Source organism: Curcuma longa, chromosome 10 (assembly GCF_044706935.1).
Source record: "Curcuma longa cultivar G26 ecotype Majalengka, Jawa Barat chromosome 10, ITB_CL_G26_1.1, whole genome shotgun sequence".
Taxonomy (NCBI): domain Eukaryota; kingdom Viridiplantae; phylum Streptophyta; class Magnoliopsida; order Zingiberales; family Zingiberaceae; genus Curcuma; species Curcuma longa.
In genome coordinates this window covers 9,153,380-9,176,794 of record NC_133870.1, presented here as the reverse complement: position 1 = coordinate 9,176,794, position 23,415 = coordinate 9,153,380, and the positions used below count along the sequence as shown (strand labels likewise).

The following is a 23,415-nucleotide window of genomic DNA, read 5'->3' as shown; positions in this document are numbered from 1 at the left end:
CATTACAGTGCATTGTAGTTAAATCATTTGAGCCACTCTTTAGCTTTCTTAATTCCCATCAATGTTACAATAATTTCTTCACCTCTCACCCTCTACAACCTCCTTCAAGCTCAGCTAAATCATTCTTGGACTTTCTTGTTCAAGTCCATGTTATCCTCCTCTCCGCGACTGAGCTCATTAACCATCTAGCTCCTTCGAATGAACAATTAAACTTCTCCATTTACCCCTCTCGATTCATTCTCAAATCCTGTTCATTTGTATATTTTCTAAGAGTTCTTGGGAATTCCTCTTCAATGCCAAAGGTCAAAACTTTCTACTAAAACTCATCAATCAATCGAGAGTTATTAATAAATCAACAACTACTTAACGATAAGTAAGCCATTGTTCATATATGTTCCTCAGAAGTTTTAGGAAAAACTACTTGATGGGATGATTATTAGATATTCTACACTAGACAAAAGCTAGTCATTTTGGGATTCAAGGAAGTTTTGATGAATCATGAGAGATGATCTTGAAGAAAGAAAAGAAAAGGTATGGATTGGTGTATGTTGGGAATTTTCTCAATCTGAGACTGATTGTAAATTGTTCTAATAAATCCCTACTAAATAATTTAATAAGATGAACTCTTAAAACAGGTATGAACAACTATTCATCTGACTTTCCAAGTGTCATGACTCATAACAACCTTTCCAGATTGTAGTTGAATTATGATTCAAAAAAATTATCAAGTGGAGGAAAATTAATGGATGCTGGAATTTTCCCTAATCGCATTAGTCAGACTTCCTTTGGAAACATCACATGCAGTTTCAAATATATGGAAGACAAAGAAGACAGAGACAGCCTCAATATCTACCATTCTTGAGAGCTTTGAATTCAGTGAGCAATCCTTTGATTTGGGAAACCAAAATATATTATTTGGTTAAGATAATAACTTAATTCACTTCCAAAAGTTCATTTACTTGAGCTGCAATTTTCTGCCATCAGAATTCAATATCTCATTCAAATAATAAAATTCATAGGAAAAAAAGGATTTTATTTTTCTTCACATGATAGAGAAAACGAGTATGGACACAAAATGAGTTAAACATTATCTTGAAAAATGTAGATTTCATCCTGCATGAATAGCTACATAGAATGACAAAGAACGGGAAAATCTATGGAGCTGGAGACCGTACCGAGATGAATGAGGAAGCAACATGAACTGATGAATGATGAAAGCCACTTCAATCAGAACCCACATCCACCCCTCTTCGTCCCAAAAACTCCTTGGCTTCTACAATATCCTGGATTGAAAGAATAAACATTCAGTTTCTGGCATCCAAATACAATGCTACAAGTGATGCGAACAAAAGTCCCAATATTAAACATAAACTACAAGCACCTACAAGTAAACAGAGAATTGTGTTTGCAAAGAAACAATGCAACTTGTTTTCTACTGAATTACAAGCACTAAATATGATGATGCTATAAAGACATTGATTCTTCAATGGATTAGTCGAACTAGTGGATGAAGAGAAATCAATGTCACAGACCAAGAAGCCTTGTGCAGATCACAATGTTACAATTTCATCCTTAAACATTTAAACATTTGCCTCTGAGTTTCTCTAGATCAACTGTGCAGGTTTAGCATCTAATGGTAAAAGATCAGAAAAAAGGAACTGAGCAAGAATCAAACCTATAATTGCATTCACCTAAATTTTAGACAACGCCAAAGACCAAGAGGCCTCTTGCAGATCAGAGCATAGCAATTTCGTTCTCAAACACTTTAACAATGACCATTCAGTTCTTCAAGAATAGTTTGTGGAGGATTAGCATCTAAAAATACAGTTAAGGTAAATTGGTGGTTTAAGTTGGTAAAATATCAGAAAAGAAACCTTCAGCAAAAGTACATCTTCCTGCAAAGCACATGTTGGGAACAGAAGATTGGGTGGAAATTAATAAAAAAACATGAAGATTGGGTGGAAATTAATAAGAAACAGAAGATATGGTCTTAAACAACCTTCTGCAAAAGTACAGCTTCCTGGGGACATGTTGGAAACAGCATCAAACCAACTCCTACCATAAGAAGGCCATAACAGCCTAACGAGACAACTAGATAAACTGGAAGCTGGAAAGGAGAAAAAAAATTGTTAATACTGAGTAAAAAACTAGACCATATTAAAAAGGAGGAACATATAACAAAAAACTGACCAGCCAAGTGTAGTGATGAGGAACTACTGATGTTTCAAGTAAGGTGATCCAAGCGGCAGCAACAACAACCAGTAAAGCCAAGATCTTTAGAATGTGCTTCATATTCAGCTCAAAACAATTACTTGGAATTCTGATCTATAAGGAAAGAAAAGTAATGCAAACATTTTAGTCATGTCAATTTGTATCCCCTTTATTTAATTATCTTGATAGTATACACACTTTGACACATTTGTTTCCTAGTATTATAGAATTTGATATGAATGTGCTATTCAATAGTGTAATGGAACATAAGTAAACTAAGTATTCCACTCCGTATTATTAATAGTTAGACAAAGGTATTTGGTCGCCATTTTATTTTCTTTTCTTTTTTTTGGAAAAAATAGAAGTCGAGGCAGGTGACTTACCTACTAGTATTAATATATAGTGACGAAGTCAGTTACAGAACAATTTGCATGTATGGCCAAACAAGCCAGATACAGTACCGACAATCATCATTATACTCGTAAAACAAAATCGTTGCAGCAATAGATTAAACGCCATAGTTAAATTGGAACTAGCTGCTAACCCCAATTGCTATGCTACTGCATTGCAAAGAAAATCTTGTACTTGCTTTAGGCAGAAAATAAACCTCTGCAGAAGCTTCTTTGTGGTGCGACTCTGGCGTTACAGCGCCAACCAAATGTATGGCCAAAAGAAGTTCCAGCATACCGTCGAAGAGTGTAACAGTTATCTGATATAGTGCTGTTAAAAAATCAGGCCAATTGCGATTCAACCAACAATTTGAAACTAGGTTTATCGTGGTTTCCATTTCTGTTTAAATCAACATAACCATCAAATCTAACACTTGTAGCCTCATCTTCTCTCCTACCAATTCATCCTCTCCTCTATCTCATGTTAACTCTCGCATCTGTCTCAACCTTTTCATCTTTCCTATTGAATATCCACTTCATACAAACAGAAATAATTCGGTCATCTATAGTAGATTACTATGTCACATCCCAAGAGGAATAGAAAGCATCACCAGTAATTCAACTTTCCCACATCTAGCTCTGTAGGGGAGACAAGGGATCGGAATAAGCAGCACAAAGGAAAAAGATTCAGCAACAAGGAAAGGAGAGAAGAAGAGAACCTTAAAATCCGGATGAATAGGCGCTAGGCGAAGATCGCGAAGAGGAGGCGATCACCGTCGGCGATCTCCTGGCCGGGGAGTTGAGCGGAGGTTAGAGAGAGAAATTCGGTACGTAGCTGGCTAGGTTTTTTTTTGACTACACTACTGGGTCGGGTTCGGACCGGTTCCGGTATGAGTCGGTCTATGGTTCGGATACGATACGGGCCATATCGTGCGTAGTGGGCCGACATGGGCCTTGGCCCATTTTGTATACTCTGGGTCGGTTTCAGACCGCTTCCGGTACGAGTCGGTCTATGGTTCGGACAAGATACGGCCCATATCGTGCATAGTGGGCCGCCCTCGGCCTCGGCCCATTTTGTATACTCTCGTCTCTAGACTCTTACAACTTCGTCACTTTTTCCCTCTTCCTTCTTCCTCATCGTTGCGTCTCTCTCTCTCTCTCTCTCTGATCTACTTCCTGTCCATTTCTTTCTCTATCTCACATTCGATTCTGCTATGATCTACTCTCTGTGAGACTATTTCAAGGTGTTGCGCCTTTTTTCATTCTCAAAGTTAGCGCGGAGTGGTTAACTGTTCGGTTCGGTTGGATGGAGGGCAACAGTGATCAGGGGAAGCCATCAGCCGTGCCAGATGGGAGCTCCGGTGATTGGAGGACCCTGCTCCAGCCGGATGCGCGGCGGAGAATCACCAATAAGATGTGAGTGGGATGCCCTAAATTTCGCCCCTTTTGGTGATTGGATCGTCGGCATGGATAATTGCTTTGATTTGATCGTTGAATTATTTGATATTTGACATGGAAATTTTATTCGGGGTCGGATTAGAGTGTGTGCATAGAAAACCGTCAATTTCAGAACTTTTGTCGACAACTATTATCGTTGCTGCATCAACTATTTTTTTTTCTATCTGTATTTTTCTTGTTGTTCTTCTACTTATAAGAATCAATTTGTCATTTTGTTCGGTGAGAATAACGCCTGGTTCTAAAAAAATTATACTAGTCTCCTGCTTCCCTATAAACTTTATCAAGATGCTGATCAGATAAACTAGTCTCGAGGGTTTCTTTCTAAAGGGAGAGTGATGACTTTAGTTATATGATTCTAGGAGGGTTTTAGATTGATGACATGATCCGTTTATTCTCTGCATAAACAGGCTTTGCTTTGCAGTGATACTTTCTTTGACAATGGATTTACTGAAAATATTCAAAAAATAAAGTTAAAGGAAGGCAAAATGGAATTTCAATAGGATGATGGTTTTGAAAAGCTGCTCATATGTCTGGTATCTTATTACTTATTAGATCACCGAAGAAGGAAAAACATTAGATGTTTGGGAGCAACGGGGCAAGGGAAAGCGAATTTTTTGCTTTTCTTTAGCATAAGATCATGAACTAGAGACGTAAGTCCATAAGGTCCCATCCACAACCCATTGCATCTTGTATCATTCAGTGGAATATTTCTTCTCTAGAAGATATGGAGAGCATTCCTTAGAATAATCATCTAGAATTAATCCATTAAGATTGAATCCAACATTTGTTATCGAGATCAAATCTCATCCATTGGATCTTAAAGCTCATAGAAAATTAATATTGTACCCATATATTCAATTAACCGTTTAATTAATTTCCCATTTGATCTATCTGTCCAATTGCACAAATTAATCTTTAATTTTCACAGTGGTACTCTCTAATATAATTTGGACAAATTAATATTTAATTTGTCCCGATTAAATCTCCATTAATAAACATAATTAAAATTTTAATTATCTAATTCATTAATTGAAACAATTAACGCTTAATTATCCTTAGACCTCCCTCAAGGTTGCACGTGTCATATGCCAGATCTTGAGCCTTGTGTGTGATTTTATAGACTCCCAAACACTATGATCTTGCATGAAGATCTTCTTCATCGGCCCAGGTACACTTTGTATCACAGTTTCTGTGCTATGCAGTCCTTTTATCAACTCACGTCACAATATGCCCCAAGCACTTCTCAACCTATTTCAGACATAAATAAATTTGATCCAAGTAATCACCGATTAAATTTGTTGTGCGATATATTCTCTGTAAGTGATAATTCTTTTGTTGATTACTCCATCAACATAAGACTAGCAACATACACAACCATAAGTGTATATGTACCTTTCAAGAGAGTAAACATGTTAAAGTATATAGATTCTTTTGTGAGAAGAATATTAATTTCAAGTCTAAGGATCAGTTGCACCTACCTGCCTGAGATCCTATAAACACTAGATAAACTACAAATGAGTTCTCATTGCGAGTCATGTGCAATAGATCGTTCTACTATACCTCTGGTGTAGACTCTCTATAAATTCTATTGCTGAATTTGATCAGTATATATATACATCAAACATGGGAGTTGGGATTGATGATTTCTGAAATTGTGCAATCATATTCTAAAATAATTCAATCAGAAAAAAAGATATACACTATATTAACTTCATTTGACTATTCTTGTAACTTTATCCATTCTACTTGAGCTCAGATGTTGACATTGTTTTGTTATAAGAGGAATGCACTTTCATCCTGTTGCTTTGACCTTGTAGATGCATCCTTCATGCTTCTCGCTCTCATATTTACATATATTATATGCCTTTTTTACTCTTTTTCCTGCTCAAACTAATGCATTTATATTTATATGTTGTAAGTGATGCAACTGTCTTCCTTAATTTTGAGTACAATTATATTTTAAGTAAAAATCTAACTGCTCTTGTCTTTCAATAAATTAAACCTACTCTGCAGTAGTGTTTTTTTTTTTAATTTTTGTTCCTTCTCCACTCATTTTATTTTAACTTTCAATTTATAAACATGTTTTGTTCATTGTCTGTGCAGTTTTGGACTATATTATTGCTCTTATGTACTGCTCAGATGATCATTGTCACTCAATTTTCAATTATCTACAATTGTATTTGATCTCAAATCTTTGTGCTCATAATTTTTGTACTGTAATACTTGAATAATTTATATTTTAGAATGGATACTTTGAAGAGGCATCTGCCAATCTCTGTGCCTGAAGGCCTAAATGAACTTCAGAAAATTGCTATTCGGTTTGAGGAGAAGATATATGCTGAAGCTGCCAATCAGGTAGATCCTCTTATCTTGTATATATACTTTATCTGTCTTGGTCTGGTTCTACTAGGAAACAATGCTTTTACTTGCTTATATATACGTGCATTTTAAACTGTTGTTTTGATGTTATTTCATGACTGATAAAAACAAACACTTTTATAGTCTTATGAAAATTTTTCTGTGTCAGTATATGAAACATAACAGCATAGCTTTCTGTAGGGTCCGCCGTTATGGTAACAATAGTAGAATATGTTTTTCCTTCTTCTTTGCCCTCAAATTATTGAATATGCTCCTTGGTAGAAATTTATCCTTCATGAAGAACTCCATGGCGCTCACAAGCTGTAGGCTGGATGATCAAACTGCACTCATGTTAATTTACTGCAGACCCATTACCTAGAGCTTTTTTTGGGTGATGACATAGACTCCTATTCAATGAACAATTAATTATCTTTGACTATGCAATTTAAGAGCTCAAAGGGAGAATCAGTTCTTTATGCTTTCTTTTTCTTGCCTATTTTTTTTATTCCCTGACGTATTCCTCTAACACTACAATATTCCAGTCTGATTATTTGAGAAAAATTTCTCTAAAAATGATGTCAATGGAGAGTAAGTCTCAACATTTCGGAGGACCTGGACAAATGATTCCATCTACATCCAACAATCTGTATGGTAACCAGAATCCTGTAGATCCAGGTATGTAACAAGAAAATTTCACTCTCATCTAAGTTAGGGTTTCTTAATACAGATGTGAATAGCTTTTGTTGGAAATTACTGCAGAGGTACATCAAAACCAAAAACCAGAAGAAAATTCTTGATTTTACATTGTTTGCTAGACATCTTGAATTCAACTCCATTGAGGTTTCATATGTACTCTTCTAAACTAATTGACTTTCTCTTTTCGATACTTAAAGAGATGGCTTCTGATTCTGACGAGCACGATGAGTTCTCCGAGGAGCGTGATTCAAGTGATGATACATCACATGATAGTCTGCAAAGCGAATCCGGGAATTCTGGTTTGACTGGGGACATGATTGCGAGAAAGCGCAATGCCTCTGAATTTGCATCAGGATCCAATAGTAGGAAGAAAGATAGAAAGGTCACCCATTTGTCATCCTCCTTGCAGCTACTTGCAGAAACAATTTCTTTGAGGACTGCAGCAAAGCGAGAGCTGCAGGATGCTCAAAAACATTCTCAGGAGAGTGCTCAAAAGGAGGCAGACGCCTATTCGATCACCTCATGCATGGACATTCTTAATGGCATACCGGACGTTTCTATCAAAGCCTACATAGCTGCGTGCGATCGGTTCCGCGATCCAGCATGGAGAAACATGTTTGTCAAGATGCCTGATCATAGGAGACTTCAGTGGCTGGAGTTGTTGGATCTCCCTTAGACTGCATATCATAGCTCATGTTGGACCTGTGATGAAGAACTATGTTTCATTTCGCGGTTTGTCATAGACTAGTGTTTTACTAGCCTGTGGATCGTTTCGGCTGGCTTCTGTTTCGGGTGCTTCTGTTTAGCTTAAGTCGTTCTTCTTCCTTTTGTTGCAAGGATTTGTGTTCCTAGATGGCTTATGTGAACATATCTCCTACTTTCTTGCTTACTGGTTATTGCTTGTAATAGTGTTTCAGTGCTTACTGATTTTTGGTCAAAAGCCAAACAGATTTAAATTAATTATGTGATTCTTATTGAGAAATATATTTTAAAAAAATAATATTGGATAAGTGCCTACTGTTTTAATATTATTTTAAATATTTAAAACTTTGTAACTAAATAGTATGTTTATTTTATAAATAGTTTTCTCAAATAATGGATAAGTGTTAGTTTAGGATTTGGGTCAAGGAATTAATTATACGATTTTAGTTATTATAGTAAAGAATGATATGGTAAAATTTTGAGGATAAATTGTGGCAAGTTTCAAATTAGGGATTGGTGGAAAATAATAAATGTAAAACAAAAAATGGGTATAAAATTTTCTAAAAGAAAGAAGAAATTATGCTGATTTGGCAATATAATGAGATGTTTTAGCATTTTTCTTATATATATAATAATGATTATTTTTAAAAAAATTAATGTAGCTTTATAATAAAAAATTGGCTAATAAATATATATATATATAATTTTTTAAAACTATATTTTTGGTAATTATTGTGAATTATGCATATAAAATGCTCAAAAATTATATTTTAATTCAAAAATAATAAATAGTTTCACATCACTAAATACTTTTTTCATTTAAAAGTTGTATTTCAAAAAAAAGTATTTCATTTAAAATACTTTGACACTGAGAGGTAAACGAGTCAAATTTTATAGTATTCAAGCATGTTTGATTAATAAGAAAGTTAAATCAAATTTAAAATGAATTAAATAATTAAAATAATCATACAAGTTTGACTTTTATGAGTTTGATTCAAATTTAATTCATTTAAATGTTATCGAGCTCTCAATTTAAACTTTTTTGATTGTTTGAAATTTTTACATTTTAAACTTGTTTGATTGATTATTGAATGATAATACATGTAAATTTATTTGTTTGTTTTAATTTTTTTTATTTATTTAGCATGTTGATAAAAGTTTTATTGATGAACATAGCTTACGAATATTATTCACGAACATTGGTTGCTTAAACATTGCTCACGAACGATGTTTACGAATTTTAACAAACTAAACATATATGTGTTTAAGTTTCTTTATTTAATTTAACAAGATGTTTAAGCTTGTTCATTTAATTGATTTTATGTGTATTGTACGAAAATAAATAAACTCTTACCAAACAGAATATAAGATTGTTCATGAACGTTCGATTTATTTACAACACCGTTAAATACATTTTTATTTTATTTTTTTTTATTTTTTCTCCGAATGTCTCTTATTTTAGATTTGTGTGTTTATGTCATTTTACTGTAGGACATGAAGATTCCTCACCATGTGGTTTAGACGGATGTACTCAATTTGGACTTACCCAAATGTGATCCGAAACAGCAGATTCTAATGAGTATTCTTCGATCGACTCGATCTAATTTTTGATGCATTGGTGAACATCTACGAAGTCGATCGGAGAATATGACTCCCTCAAACTTGTTTCGACTCTTTATATTTTCGTATGTTGTTTCCTATATTCACTCAATTCTAGCACATCTTTAGATCTTCAAGTTAAGTTCGAGTAGGAAGAATATTCCAAAGAGAGGATCACTCTATATTCTATGTTCTATGTAGGTGACCACTCTATGTTCCATGGTCCTTTTATTTGATTGAATGAATAATGGAGTATCATGATGAATTGCTTTGGATAAAAGGACAATCCAATGCAAACTTTCATTAGTTTTGGTTAAAAGGACAATTCAATATATGAAACTTTCATTAGTATGAAATTTTGTAGAAGAATCGAACTATATTAACTCTATTGTATACAGTCTTACCCTGCATTATAAATTATTTTTACGATGCAAATTTATAACTACAAAATCACACGAAAATAAGGCTTCCCTTCATGAATTGCTTTGGATGGATAGGTTAAAAGCATTGTCACCCCATTTTCTACTTCTATTTTATAAAAATGCAAGAGCACTGAAACACTAAGATAGACCATCACACAATGCTCACTGGGAGCTCCAGGTTATTCGAGCTTTAGCCCGGGGGCTCGATGACATTGACAAAGAGCTGCAACTTGGATCTATGATGAGAAAAAGGAAAAATATGAGAGAAAGAGGAAGACAATCCAGGGTGACGACGTTGATGATCGTGGCCCACAACCAGAGATCAATCCGGATAGACCAACCATTCTGACTCCGCCATTGCATGAAAAGGATAACATTCATGCCTTATCCTTTCTACACATGAACATGGGCGGAGCCATGTACTATCCTACCCGGCTTTAGCTCGGAGGCCGACGACATTGAGGAAGAGCTATCATTTAGAGAGAGAAACAGCATATGAGAAAGAGAGAGGGGGGAAGGTAACTTAAGAAATTTTTTTTTATCAACTCGGGGACTATAAAATTTCTAACTTCACTATTGCACATGAGCGATTCCTATTGCACATGAGCGATTCCAATCACAATAAAACACACAAAATTTGGAGCTTCAGAGAATAAAATCTGAAGCTTTATCATCTTTGTCCCCTTTGAGCACAGGCCACTTCATCATATACATCACCAACCTAGTAGATGGCTGCAAGATAAGAAACAGACAAAAATGACCAGGAATACTTAGCATTCATCAGCAACAACAGGAGCATGCATAATCATGCTAACTGATATTTTTAATTTAAGCTTTATATATATATATATTTATTTATTTAAAGAAAATAAAATTGTTTTGGGACATAGTTGAGTTAATTACTGCGAGACAGATTTATTGAAGTGAACAAAGGTCGAATTTCAATGAAATCGAGATAATATCCTCCCTTATAGTGGTCAACTATAACTTTTCGACCATGTGAAATCGTTGAGATGGTAGATATGATCTGTTGACACATCATGTGAGAGGAATAGGATGTGACATATGCCTTGAAATTCCTGTGGTCTCATGGGCAGGCCAAATGCCTGATAATGCCTTCAAGTTTGGACAGATATAGCAGCAGTGAGTTAATTGGGAGACCAGCCAAAACAGGTGAAGTAGTAAATTCACTCCCGTGTCTCACTCTTCCTCTCATTAATGCAGGCGGAAATGGCTGAAAAGGCACCACTTGAACACACACACACACACAACACACTTACACTTCATTTCCTAGCTAGACAAAATCAGTGTAGTGTAGTTTGGTGTGGTTTTCACTTGTTGGTGGTGCCAAATGTATGCAAAACCGTACCTGACTCGGGTCCGTTCGATAGGCGAATTGCCTTTATCGTTCACTGTAAGGCGTAAAACTTGTTTGTTTAATTTAACGAGTAACTTAAGTGTTAGGATCATTTGGCTCAACCAAATAAACTATCAAGGCATGTGCATGTTTGGGCTTGGGCTTTGAAAGCTACTGTTCATCACCTCGAACAGAGGCCTCCTCATCAACCTCCATAAATGGGATGAGAGCTTGAGCTCCCACCTCAGACTCAGGCACAGCGAGAGAGATGGGGAAGAAGAAGCATGTCTTGGGTTCGCTCTTCTTCAAGCTCAGGGATTCCTCGCCGGAGCGTTTTTTTCCCTCTCCTCCTCCTCCTTCTTCTTCTTGGCCTTGGCATTCTTGCAAACACCCCAAGACCGCGTCGTTCCGGTTCTGCCCCAACGACGACGACTCCGGCATCCTCTCCTCTATCTCATCTTAACTCTCGCATCTGTCTCAACCTTTTCATCTTTCCTATTGAATAGCCACTTCATACAAACAGGAATAATTCGGTCATTTATAGTAGATTGCTATGTCACATCCCAAGAGGAATAGGAAGCATCACCAGTAATTCAACTTTCCCACATCTAGCTCTGTAGGGGAGACGAGGGATCGGAATAAGCAGCACAAAGGAGACAGATTCAGCAACAATGAAGGGAGAGAAGAAGAGAACCTTGTAATCCGGATGAATAGGCGCTAGGCGAAGATCGTGAAGAGGAGGCGATCGATCGCCGTCGGTGATCTCCTGTCCGGGGAGTTGAGCGGAGGTTTGCTAGGTTTTGACTACACTACTGGGTCGGGTTCGGACCGCTTCCGGTATGAGTCGGCCGTATCGTGCATAGTGGGCCTCCATGGGCCTAGGCCCAATGTATATACTCTGGGTCGGTTTCAGACCGCTTCCGGTATGAATCGGCCTATGGTTCGGATAAGATACGGCCCATATAGTGCATAGTGGGCCGCTCTCGGCCTCGGCCCATTATGGATACTTCTTACAGCTGCTTGAGTCGTCGCAACTTCGTCAACTTTTCTCTCTTCTGCAAGTCGTCTCTTTCTCTGTGATCTACTTCCTGTCCATTTCTTTCTCTATCTCACATTCGATTCTGCTATGATCTACTCTCTGTGAGACTATTTCAAGGTGTTGCGCCTTTTTTCGTTCTCAAAGTTAGCGCAGAGTGGTTAACTGTTCGGTTCGGTTGGATGGAGGGCAACAGTGATCAGGGGAAGCCATCAGCCGTGCCAGATGGGAGCTCCGGTGATTGGATGATCCTGCTCCAGCCCGACGCGCGGCGGAGAATCGCCAATAATATGTGAGTGGGATATCCAAATTCCACCCCGTCCCCACTAAATTTCGCCCCTTTTGGTGATTGGATCATCGGCATGGATAATTTAATTGCTTTGATTTGATCGTTGAATTATTTGATATTTGACATGGAAATTTTATTCGGGGTCGGATTAGAGTGTGTGCATAGGGTTTTCCGTCAATTTCAGAACTTTTGTCGACAACTATTATCGTTGCTGCATCAACTATTTTTTTCCTATCTGTATTTTTCTTATTGTTCTTCTACTTATAAGAATCAATTTGACATTTTGTTCGGAGAGAATAACGCCTGGTTCTAAAAAAATTATACTAGTCTCCTGCTTCGCTATAAACTATCTTCAAGCTTTGCTCGCTATCAAGATGCTTATCAGATAAACTAGTCTCGAGGGTTTCTTTCTAAAGGGAGAGTGATGACTTTAGTTATGATTCTAGGAGAGTTTTAGATTGATGACATGATCCGTTTATTCTCTGCATAAACATGCCTTTCTTTTGCAGTGGTACTTTCTTTGACAATGGATTTACTGAAAATATTCAAAAAAAATAAAGTTAAAGGAAGGCAAAATGGAATTTCAATAGGATGATGGTTTTGAAAAACTGCTCACATGTCTGGTATCTTATTACTTATTAGATCACATAAGAAGGAAAAACATTAGATCTGTTTGGGAGCAACGGGGCAAGGGAAAGCCAATTTTTTGCTTTTCTTTAGCATAAGATCATGAACTAGCTAGAGAGTAAGTCCATAAGGTCCCATCCACAACCCATTGCATCTTGTATCATTCAGTGGGATATTTCTTCTCTAGAAGATATGGAGAGCAATATTCCTTAGAATATTCATCTAGAATTAATCCATTAAGATTGAATCCAACATTTGTTATCGAGATCAAATCTCATCCATTGGATCTTAAAGCTCATAGAAAATTAAGATTGTACCCATATATTTCTCTAATTAAATTCAAATTCAAATTTCAATTAACCGTTTAATTAATTTCCCATTTGATCTATCTGTCCAATCGCACAAATTAATCTTTAATTTTCACAGTGGTACTCTCTAATATAATTTGGACAAATTAATATTTAATTTGTCCCAATTAAATCTCCATTAATAAACATAATTAAAATCTTAATTATCTAATTAATTAATTGAAACAATTAACGCTTAATTATGATCCTTAGACCTCCCTCAAGGTTGCATGTGTCATATGTCAGATCTTGAGCCTTGTGTGTGATTTTATAGACTCCCAAACACTATGATCTTGCATGAAGATCTTCTTCATCGGCCCAGGTACACTTTGTGGCACAGTTTCTGTGCTATGCAGTCCTTTTATCAACTCACATCACAATATGCCCCAAGCACTTCTCAACCTATTTCAGACATGAATAAATTTGATCCAAGTAATCACCGATTGAATTTGTTGTGTGATATATTCTCTGATTACCATAAGTGATAATTCTTTTGTTGATTACTCCATCAACATAAGACTAGCAACATACACAACCATAAGTGTATATGTACCATTCAAGAGAGTAAACATGTTAAAGTATATAGATTCTTTTGTGAGAAGAATATTAATTTCAAGTCTAAGGATCAGTTGCACCTACCTGCCTGAGATCCTATAAACACTAGATAAACTAACATGTGCAATAGATCGTTCTACTATACCTCTGGTGTAGACTCTCTATAAATTGTATTGCTGAATTTGATCAGTCTATATATATACATCAAACATGGGAGTTGTGATTAATGATTTCTGAAATTGTGCTATCATATTCTAAAATAATTCAATTAGAAAAAAAGATATTCACTATATTAACTTCATTTGACTATTCTTGTAACTTTATCCATTCTACTTGAGCTCAGATGTTGACATTGTAATAAGAGGAATGCGCTTTCATCTTGTTGGTTTGACCTTGTAGATGCATCCTTCATGCTTCTCGTTCTCATATTTACATATATTATATGCCTCTTTTTACCCTTTTTCCTGCTCAAACTAATGCATTTATATTTTGTATGTCCTTTTTCTAAGTGATGCATCTGTCTTCCTTAATTTTAGTACAATTATATTTTAAGTAAAAATCGAGCTGCTCTTGTCTTTCAATAAATTAAAGCTACTATGCACTAGTGTTTTTTTTTTTAAATTTTTGTTCCTTCTCCAATCATTTTATTTTTAACTTTCAATTTATAAACATGTTTTGTTCATTGTCTGTGCAGTTTTGAACTATATTATTGCTCTTATGCACTGCTCAGATGATCATTGTCACTCAATTTTCAATTATCTACAATTCTATTTGATCTCAAATCTTTGTGCTCATAATTTTTGTAGTGTAATACTTGAATAATTTATATTTTAGAATGGATGGTTTCAAGAGACATCTGTCAACCACTGTGCCTGAAGGCCTAAATGGACTTCAGAAAATTGCTTTTAAGTTTGAGAAGATATATGCTGAAGCTGCCAATCAGGTAGATCCTCTTATCTTGTATATATACTTTATCTGTCTTGGTCTGGTTCTACTAGGAAACAATGCTTTTACTTGCTTATATATATGTGCATTTTAAACTGTTGTTTTGATGTTATTTCATGACTGATAAAAACAAACACTTTTATAGTCTTATGAAAATTTTTCTGTGTCAGTATATGAAACATAACAGCGTCGCTTTCTGTAGGGTCCGCCGTTATGGTAACAATAGTAGAATATGTTTTTCCTTCTTCTTTGCCCTCAAATTATTGAATATGCTCCTTGGTCAAAATTTATTCTTCATGAAGAACTCCATGGCGCTCACAATGAACAATTAATTATCTTTGACTATGCAATTTAAGAGCTCAAAGGGAGAATCAGTTCTTTATGCTTTCTTTTTCTTGCCTTTTTTTTTTATTCCCTGACGTATTCCTCTTACACTACAATATTCCAGTCTGATCATTTGAGAAAAACTTCTCTAAAAATGCTGATGGAGGTTAAGTCTCAACATTTCGGAGGACCTGGACAAATGATTCCATCTACATCCAACAATCTGTATGGTAACCAGAATCCTGTAGATCCAGGTATGTAACAAGAAAATTTCACTCTCATCTAAGTTAGGGTTTCTTAATACAGATGTGAATAGCTTTTGTTGGAAATTACTGCAGAGGTACATCAAAACCAAAAACCAGAAGAAAATTCTTGATTTTACATTGTTTGCTAGAGAATTCAACTCCATTGAGGTTTCATATGTACTCTTCTAAACTAATTGACTTTCTCTTTTCGATACTTAAAGAGATGGCTTCTGATTCTGACGAGCACGATGAGTTCTCCGAGGAGCGTGATTCAAGTGATGATACATCACATGATAGTCTGCAAAGCGAATCCGGGAATTCTGGTTTGACTGGGGACATGATTGCGAGAAAGCGCAATGCCTCTGAATTTGCATCAGGATCCAATAGTAGGAAGAAAGATAGAAAGGTCACCCATTTGTCATCCTCCTTGCAGCTACTTGCAGAAACAATCTCTTTGAGGACTGCAGCAAAGCAAGAGCTGCAGGATGCTCAAAAACATTCTCAGGAGAGTGCTCAAAAGGAGGCAGACGCCTATTCAATCACCTCATGCATGGACATTCTTAATAGCATACCGGACGTTTCTATCAAAGCCTATCTAGCTGCGTGCGATCGGTTCTGCGATCCAGCATGGAGAGACATGTTTGTCAAGATGCCTGATCATAGGAGGCTTCAGTGGCTGGAGTTGTTGGCTCTCCATTAGACTGCATATCATAGCTCATGTTGGACCTGTGATGAAGATCTATGTTTCATTTCGCGGTTTGTCATAGACTAGTGTTTTAGTAGCGTGTGGATCGTTTTCGGCTGGCTTCTGTTTCGGGTGCTTCTGTTTAGCTTAAGTCGTTGTTCTTCCTTTTGTTGCAAGGATTTGTGTTCCTAGATGGCTTATGTGAACATATCTCCTACTTTCTTGCTTACTGGTTATTGCTTGTAATAGTGTTTCAGTGCTTACTGGTTTTTGGTCAAAAGCCAAACAGATTTAAATTAATTATGTGATTCTTATTGAGAAATATATTTTTAAAAAATAATATTGGATAAGTGCCTACTGTTTTAATATTATTTTAAATATTTAAAACTTTGTAACTAAATAGTATGTTTATTTTATAAATAGTTTTCTCAAATAATGGATAAGTGTTAGTTTAGGATAGGATTTTAGTTATTATAGTAAAGAATGATATGGTAAAATTTTGAGGATAAATGGTGGCAAGTTTCAAATTAGGGATTGGTGGAAAATAATAAATGTAAAACAAAAAATGGGTATAAAATTTTCTAAAGAATGAAGAAATTATGTTGATTTGGCAATATAATGAGATGTTTTAGCATTTTTCTTATATATATAATAATAATGATTAATGTAGATTTATAATAAAAAAATTGATTAACAAATGTATGTATGTATATATATATATATATATATTTTTAATTTTTTAAAACTATATTTTTGGTAATTATTGTTATGCATTTAAAATGCTTATAAATTATATTTTAATTTAAAAATAATAGATACTTTCACATCACTAAATACTTTCTTCATTTAAAAGCTGTATTTCAAAAAAAAGTATTTCATTTAAAATATTCAAAAATACTATGACACTAAGGGGATAAAAGAATCAAATTTTGTAGCGTTCAAGTTTGTTTGATAAAGTAACAAAACTAAATCAAATTTAAAATGAATTAATCAAGTAGTTGAATGATCATACAAGTTTGACTTAGTTTCATTTTTATGAGCTTGGTTCAAGTTTAATTTGAGTTTGGTTCGTTTAAATATTATCAAGCTCTCAATTGAAACTTTTTTGATTATTTAAAATTTTTATATTTTAAACTTGTTTGATTAGTTATTCAACTTGATAATATAAACTTGTTTGTTCATTTTGAAAGTTTTTTTTATTTATTTACTATGTTGATAAGAATTTTATTAATGAACATGGTTTATAAATATTATTCACTAACATTGGTCTTACACATTACTCACGAACGATATTTATGAGTATTAACAAACTAAACATATATATGTTCAAACTTATTCATTTAGTTTAACGAGTTGTTTAAGTTTATTCATTTAATTGATTTTATGTGTATTGAACGAACATAAACAAGCTTTTATCAAACAGAATACTAAGATTATTCTCAAATGTTCGATTCATTTACATCCCTATTTGACACCACTAAGTACATTTTTATTTTTTATTTTTTACTCCAAATGCTTTCTCCTTGAATGCCTCTTCTTTTAGATTTGTATGTTTATGTCATTTTACCGTGGGACATGAAGATTCCTCACCATGTGGTTTAGATAGATGTACTCAATTTGGACTTATCCAAATGTGGTCCGAAATAGTAGATTCTAATGAGTATTCTTCGATCGACTCGATCTAATTTTCGATGCATTGGTGAACATCTACGAAGTTGATCGGAGAATACGACTCCCTCAAACTTGTTTCGACTCTATATATTTTTCGTATGTTGTTTCTTATATTCACTCAATTCTAGCACATCTTTAGATCTTCAAGTTAAGTTCGAGTAGGAAGAATATTCCAAAGAGAGGACCACTCTATGTTCTATGTTCTATGTAGGTGACCACTCTATGTTCCATGGTCCTTCTATTTGATTGAATGAATAATGGAGAATCATGATGAATTGCTTTGGATAAAAGGACAATCCAATGCATGAAACTTTCATTAGTTTTGGATAAAAGGACAATCCAATGTATGAAACTTTCATTAGTATGAAATTTTGTAGAAGAATCGAACTATATTAGCTCTATTGTATACAGTCTTACCCTGCATTATAAATTATTTTTACGATGCAAATTTATAACTACAAAATCACACAAAATTAAGGCTTCCCTTCATGAATTGCTTTGGATGGATAGGTTAAAAGCATTGTCACCCCATTTTCTACTTCTATTGTATAAAAATGCAGGAGCAATGAAACACTAAGATAGACCATCACACAATGCTCACTAGGAGCTCCAAGTTATTCGAGCTTTAGCCCGGGGGCTCGATGACATTGACAAAGAGCTGCAACTTGGATTTATGATGAGGAAAAGGAAAAATATGAGAGAAAGAGGAAGACAACCCAGGGTGACGACGTTGATGATCGTGGCCCACAACTAGAGATCAATCCAGATAGATCAACCATTTTGACTCCGCCACTGCATGAAAAGGATGACATTCATGCATCCTTTCTCCACATGAACATGGGCCCATGTACTATCCTACCCGGCTTTAGCTCGGAGGCCGACGACATTGAGGAAGAGCTATCATTTAGAGAAAGAAACAACATATGAGAGAGAGAGAGAGAGAGAGAGGTAACCTAAGAATTTTTTTTTGATCAACTCGGGGACTATAAAATTTCTAACTTCACTATTGCACATGAGCGATTCCAATCACAATAAAACACACAAAATTTGAAGCTTCAGAGAATAAAATCTGAAGCTTTATCATCTTTGTCCCCTTGTGAGCACAGGCCACTTCATCATATACATCACCAACTTAGTAGATGGCTGCAAGATAACAAACAGACAAAAATGACCAGGAATACTTAGCATTCATCAGCAACAGGAGCATGCATAATCATGCTAACTGATATATATTTTTAATTTAAGCTTTATATATATATATTTAAAGAAAATAAAATTGTCTTGGGACATAGTTGAGTTGATTACTGCGAGACAGATTTATTGAAGTGAACAAGGATCGAATCTCAATGAAATCAAGATAATATCCTTCTTCGATAGTGGTCAACTGTAACTTTTCGACCATGTGAAATCGTTGAAGATGGTAGATATGATCTGTTGGTACATCATGTGAGAGGAATAGGATGTGACATATGCCTTGAAATTCCTGTGGTCTCATGGGCAGGCCAAATGCCTGATAATGCCTTCAAGTTTGGACAGATATAGCAGCAGTGAGTTAATTGGGAGACCAGCCAAAACAGGTGAAGTAGTAAATTCACTCCCGTGTCTCACTCTTCCTCTCATTAATGCAGGCGGAAATGGCTGAAAAGGCACCACTTGAACACACACACACACACAACACACTTACACTTCATTTCCTAGCTAGACAAAATCAGTGTAGTGTAGTTTAGTGTGGTTTTCACTTGTTGGTGGTGCCAAATGTATGCAAAACCGTACCTGACTCGGGTCCGTTCGATAGGCGAATTGTCTTTGTCGTTCACCGGCATAAAACTTGTTCGTTTAGTTTAACGAGTAACCTAAGTGTTAGGATCATTTAGCTCAACCAAATAAACTATCAAGGCATGTGCATGTTTGGGCTTGGGCTTTGAAAGCTACTGTTCATCACCTCGAACAGAGGCCTCCTCATCAACCTCCATAAATGGGATGAGAGCTTGAGCTCCCACCTCAGACTCAGGCACAGAGAGAGAGATGGGGAAGAAGAAGCATGTCTTGGGTTCGCTCTTCTTCAAGCTCAGGGATTCCTCGCCGGAGCGTTTTCCTCCCTCTCCTCCTCCTTCTTCTTCTTCCTGGCCTTGGCATTCTTGCAAACACCCCAAGACCGCGTCGTTCCGGTTCTACCCCAACGACGACGACTCCGGCTTCACCTGCTCCTCCTCCTCCGACGCCGCGGAGGAGGAGGAGGAGGACCCCGCGGTGGTGCGGCGGCGGCGCTCGGACCGGCTCTTCTTCGACCCGGGCGGCGACACGAGCTCCATCATGGAGGAGGCGAAGGCCGCGGCGACGGCGACGGCGGCGGCGTCAGTGGAAGAAGAAGAAAAGGAACCGCCTTTCGAGGACAGCGTGGCGGTAGCGGTGGAGTCGCGGAACCCGTACAGCGACTTCCGGCGGTCGATGGAGGAAGTGGTGGCGGCGCAGGGGCTCGGCGCCGGCGACTGGGAGCGGCTGGAGGAACTGCTGGCCTGGTACCTGAGCGTGAACGACGGGAAGACGCACGGCTTCATAGTCGGCGCCTTCCTCGATTTGCTTGCGGCCATCGCTTCTTCCTCTTCCTCTGCTTCTGCTTCTTCTCCGTTCTCTTCTTCTTCCTCCTCCGCTTCCAATTCCTTCGAGATCGAAGAACTAACCGAGGAGGAAGCCAGCGAGCCACGCCAACTACCAACAGCTCCAAATCTCTGAGCTAATCACTGTATCTGTGAATATTGCTAGATTTTGTTGTATTTTATTTCATTTATTTCGATCGCACTCAGATTTCAGACGTCGTTGGCTTGCAGTTTCTCTCATCTAGTTGAATCAATCAGACTCCAACAAATTAAATATATATAAATATAAATATAAATCTTATTCATTCAAACTAATTAAATCGAAAATGATAATTTTATCCAGGCTATAGATTCTCTGTGATTGTTTAAGTTTGGATAAGGACAAATTGGACAATATCTAAAGTTTAGTTGATTCTTTGTCTGCGGTTTCAAAATGAGAAGCTTCCACTACACTATTAAATCATGTGTGCTTGTATTTAATATCAATTTGTTTGAATTGATTTTCAATGTTTAATGCCTTTGCCTCCTCGTTGTTTGTATTAAAATGTTCTTCTCCCATAGTGAGTTGAACTATAACGGAGTAGATTTGTTGAAATAGATAAAAGTTGAATTTCAACAAAATCGAAACAATATCGTTCTCCGTGTAGTGGCAACTGTAACTTTCCAGGATTTAAAACCCAAAAAGTATAAAAAATTTACCTCTCACATTCGAACAATTGGAATCGCTATACCATTGTGTGGATTGTTACTTGCACTTTCGAACTTATCTTAATGATCAGATGAAACTTTTTATAAAATCGAGCTGATCATTTTCAAAATTAATCAGATAGTAAGACTTGGATATTTGAATTATCACAAATAAATAATTAATTACAGATTGTACTATGCTTGCGAATTTACTAACTAGATAGATTATTTTCAAAATTAGCTTAGACATCTGATTTAATTATAGGTTGTAATTGTCTTGTGAAATACTTAGCTAGTATTGTAATTATTTGAATGTTCTTTTGTAATGATCAACTATAATTTTTCGATTTATTTTGTTCATAATTATACTCCGTCATAACTAACTCAGCTATCCCCGAGGAGTGGAGGGGGGGAGGGGAATTAGCTTAGACATCTGATTTAATTATAGGTTGTAATTGTCTTGTGAAGTACTTAGATAGTATTGTAATTATTTGAATGTAGAGGGGTGAAGGGAAAAATAATGATGTATCTTCAAATAAACAATTTGACCCATGGAATTTGGATAATTTTAGGATCAATGTGAGTATTTTTAGGAATTTCAGTTTGGATCGGAAAGCTTCTTAAGTAGGTTTATGCACAAGTAAATGCGAAAGGAAGAAGGAATTGGGGCAACCCTAACCGTAAATTGTAAGGTAGATCCGTAAGATGAAAGATTTCTAGGGGGCTCACGATGGTATAAGTCAAGATATAGGAGATTTGTCGAAGGATGGTTTACAAGTCCATTACGGATCGATGTTGTGCCTCCAAGATCGAGTGAAAATCTCTTTCGATTTTTCGACCTTGGGTCAAATCTCATTTTTATCCCTTTTTCCTTTTGAGCCTTCTCTAGTAGTCCATTGTGATAAATTCGTTGCTTGTTGCTCATCGTGTATTTGCAAGCTCATCGCTTGCTTGTGAGCTCGCTTATGAGCGTGTTGCCGACTCACGAGCTCACCCCGTTGTACCCATGGAGCATCTTCGGTGTCACCTTTGCTTGCATTCGGTTGCCATTTCACACTCGCACTTGGGTCGTGTGAATAATTTCTTTTCTTTCACTCCTAACATAGTTCATGCTTAGGGCAGTTAGAGTTGTAGACGAGTCAAACTATGCCAAATTTTATACTATTCAAGTTTGTTTGATAAAATAATAAAAATAAATCAAATCAAATTAAAATGAATCAAATAATTATTCAAATTTGATTTGATTTTTTTGAATTTGAATTAAATTTATTTAGACATTATAAACTCTCAATTGAAGTTTATTATTTATTTATTTTTAATATTTTTTCAATCATATTAAGTTTAGTTGATCAATAAATTTAATATTATAATTTAATTTTATTTTTATTTATTTATAAATTTGATAAAATTTTTATTAATTATCATAATTCATAAATTTTATTTATGAACATTATTGACAATTCAAAAATATTCAAACTTATTCATTAAATTTAATAAGTTATTTAAACTTATTGATTTAAATAAATTTCTATCAAATTGACCATTAAACTACTCTCGAGTATTTGATTTATTTACGACTAAAAAAACCCTATTAGTTATAGTAGTTGGGGAAACCTAACTGTCAGGTTTCGGTGTCGACATTTAGTTTGCATTAAATTCTCCCCCTTTTCGTTTGGTGGTAGGGCTACCCATTAATGGCGTGATATACATATATAGAAAAGAATTTGATACGTTATCTTGAAAATCTGTATATATATATATATTTAAATTTAAGATATAATATTTAACTTAAATAGAGTGAAAATTAAAAAAATATATATTAAATAATCACGGAGTATATAATATAGTATATCATTATATACTTGCTGAAGTATATCATTATATATATAGAATTTTGATCGGCTGCGCAACGGTTTCCTACGTGCGCGTCCACGACACCGTGATCGTGAAAATCTGACCGTCCAAAACTGAGAATGCACAGTGTTTTCTTCCGCCGACCCGCCGCCGTCGCGTCCTTGCCTTTAATCGACGGCCAGTCGCCGATGCATCGACCGACACCGAATTCCGATCGAATTGGCAGTTTCCGATCGAATTCGACCAGATTCCGACCACAATCCGACCGGAATCCGATGCCGACCGATGCACCGACGAGTTGGCCGTCGATCAGGCCCGATTCGGCGGTGGTCGGACGGCGACACAGCGGCGAGAACAGTGA

The 23,415-nt window shown here is 36.0% G+C and overlaps 3 protein-coding genes across 4 annotated transcripts; 2 read left to right on the top strand and 1 right to left on the bottom strand.

Moving 5' to 3' along the window:
• Positions 1–1,016: 1,016 nt before the first annotated feature.
• On the bottom strand, positions 1,017–11,969 carry LOC141836194 (dolichol-phosphate mannose synthase subunit 3-like). 2 transcript variants are annotated; one of them, XM_074723629.1, is made up of 4 exons: positions 11,887–11,969; positions 2,191–2,325; positions 2,000–2,107; positions 1,017–1,283 (listed from the first exon to the last, which is right to left on the bottom strand). In XM_074723629.1, exons 2-4 carry the CDS (start codon positions 2,290–2,292, stop codon positions 1,224–1,226), a joined length of 270 nt encoding a protein of 89 aa, XP_074579730.1. In that variant the 5' UTR covers positions 2,293–2,325; positions 11,887–11,969; the 3' UTR covers positions 1,017–1,223. The 2 variants fall into 2 exon arrangements, with proteins under 2 accessions (XP_074579730.1, XP_074579729.1); XM_074723628.1 differs by lacking the exon at positions 11,887–11,969 and adding an exon at positions 3,320–3,429.
• Positions 3,721–16,491, top strand: LOC141835605 (uncharacterized). The gene is made up of 9 exons (XM_074722992.1): positions 3,721–4,016; positions 6,302–6,413; positions 6,959–7,091; positions 7,310–7,785; positions 11,364–11,603; positions 12,273–12,520; positions 14,881–14,989; positions 15,440–15,569; positions 15,782–16,491. Exons 1-9 carry the CDS (start codon positions 3,907–3,909, stop codon positions 16,258–16,260), a joined length of 2,037 nt encoding a protein of 678 aa, XP_074579093.1. The 5' UTR covers positions 3,721–3,906; the 3' UTR covers positions 16,261–16,491.
• Positions 16,492–19,936: 3,445 nt separating this feature from the next.
• Positions 19,937–20,708, top strand: LOC141836188 (uncharacterized). Its single transcript, XM_074723620.1, has one exon. The coding sequence runs from the start codon at positions 19,942–19,944 to the stop codon at positions 20,647–20,649; it is 708 nt and encodes a 235-aa protein (XP_074579721.1). The 5' UTR covers positions 19,937–19,941; the 3' UTR covers positions 20,650–20,708.
• The last annotated feature ends 2,707 nt before the right edge of the window (positions 20,709–23,415 follow it).

Coding starts and splice junctions, on each gene's coding strand:
- LOC141836194 (XM_074723629.1), bottom strand. CDS start 2,292: ATGAAGCACATTCTAAAGATCTTGGCTTTACTGGTTGTTGTTGCTGCC. Junction 2,108..2,190: donor CTCATCACTACACTTGGCTG/GTCAGTTTTTTG, acceptor TCTCCTTTCCAG/CTTCCAGTTTATCTAGTTGT. Junction 1,284..1,999: donor AAGCTGTACTTTTGCAGAAG/GTTGTTTAAGAC, acceptor CTTTCAATCCAG/GATATTGTAGAAGCCAAGGA.
- LOC141835605 (XM_074722992.1), top strand. CDS start 3,907: ATGGAGGGCAACAGTGATCAGGGGAAGCCATCAGCCGTGCCAGATGGG. Junction 4,017..6,301: donor CGGAGAATCACCAATAAGAT/GTGAGTGGGATG, acceptor TTTATATTTTAG/AATGGATACTTTGAAGAGGC. Junction 6,414..6,958: donor ATGCTGAAGCTGCCAATCAG/GTAGATCCTCTT, acceptor ACAATATTCCAG/TCTGATTATTTGAGAAAAAT.
- LOC141836188 (XM_074723620.1), top strand. CDS start 19,942: ATGGGGAAGAAGAAGCATGTCTTGGGTTCGCTCTTCTTCAAGCTCAGG.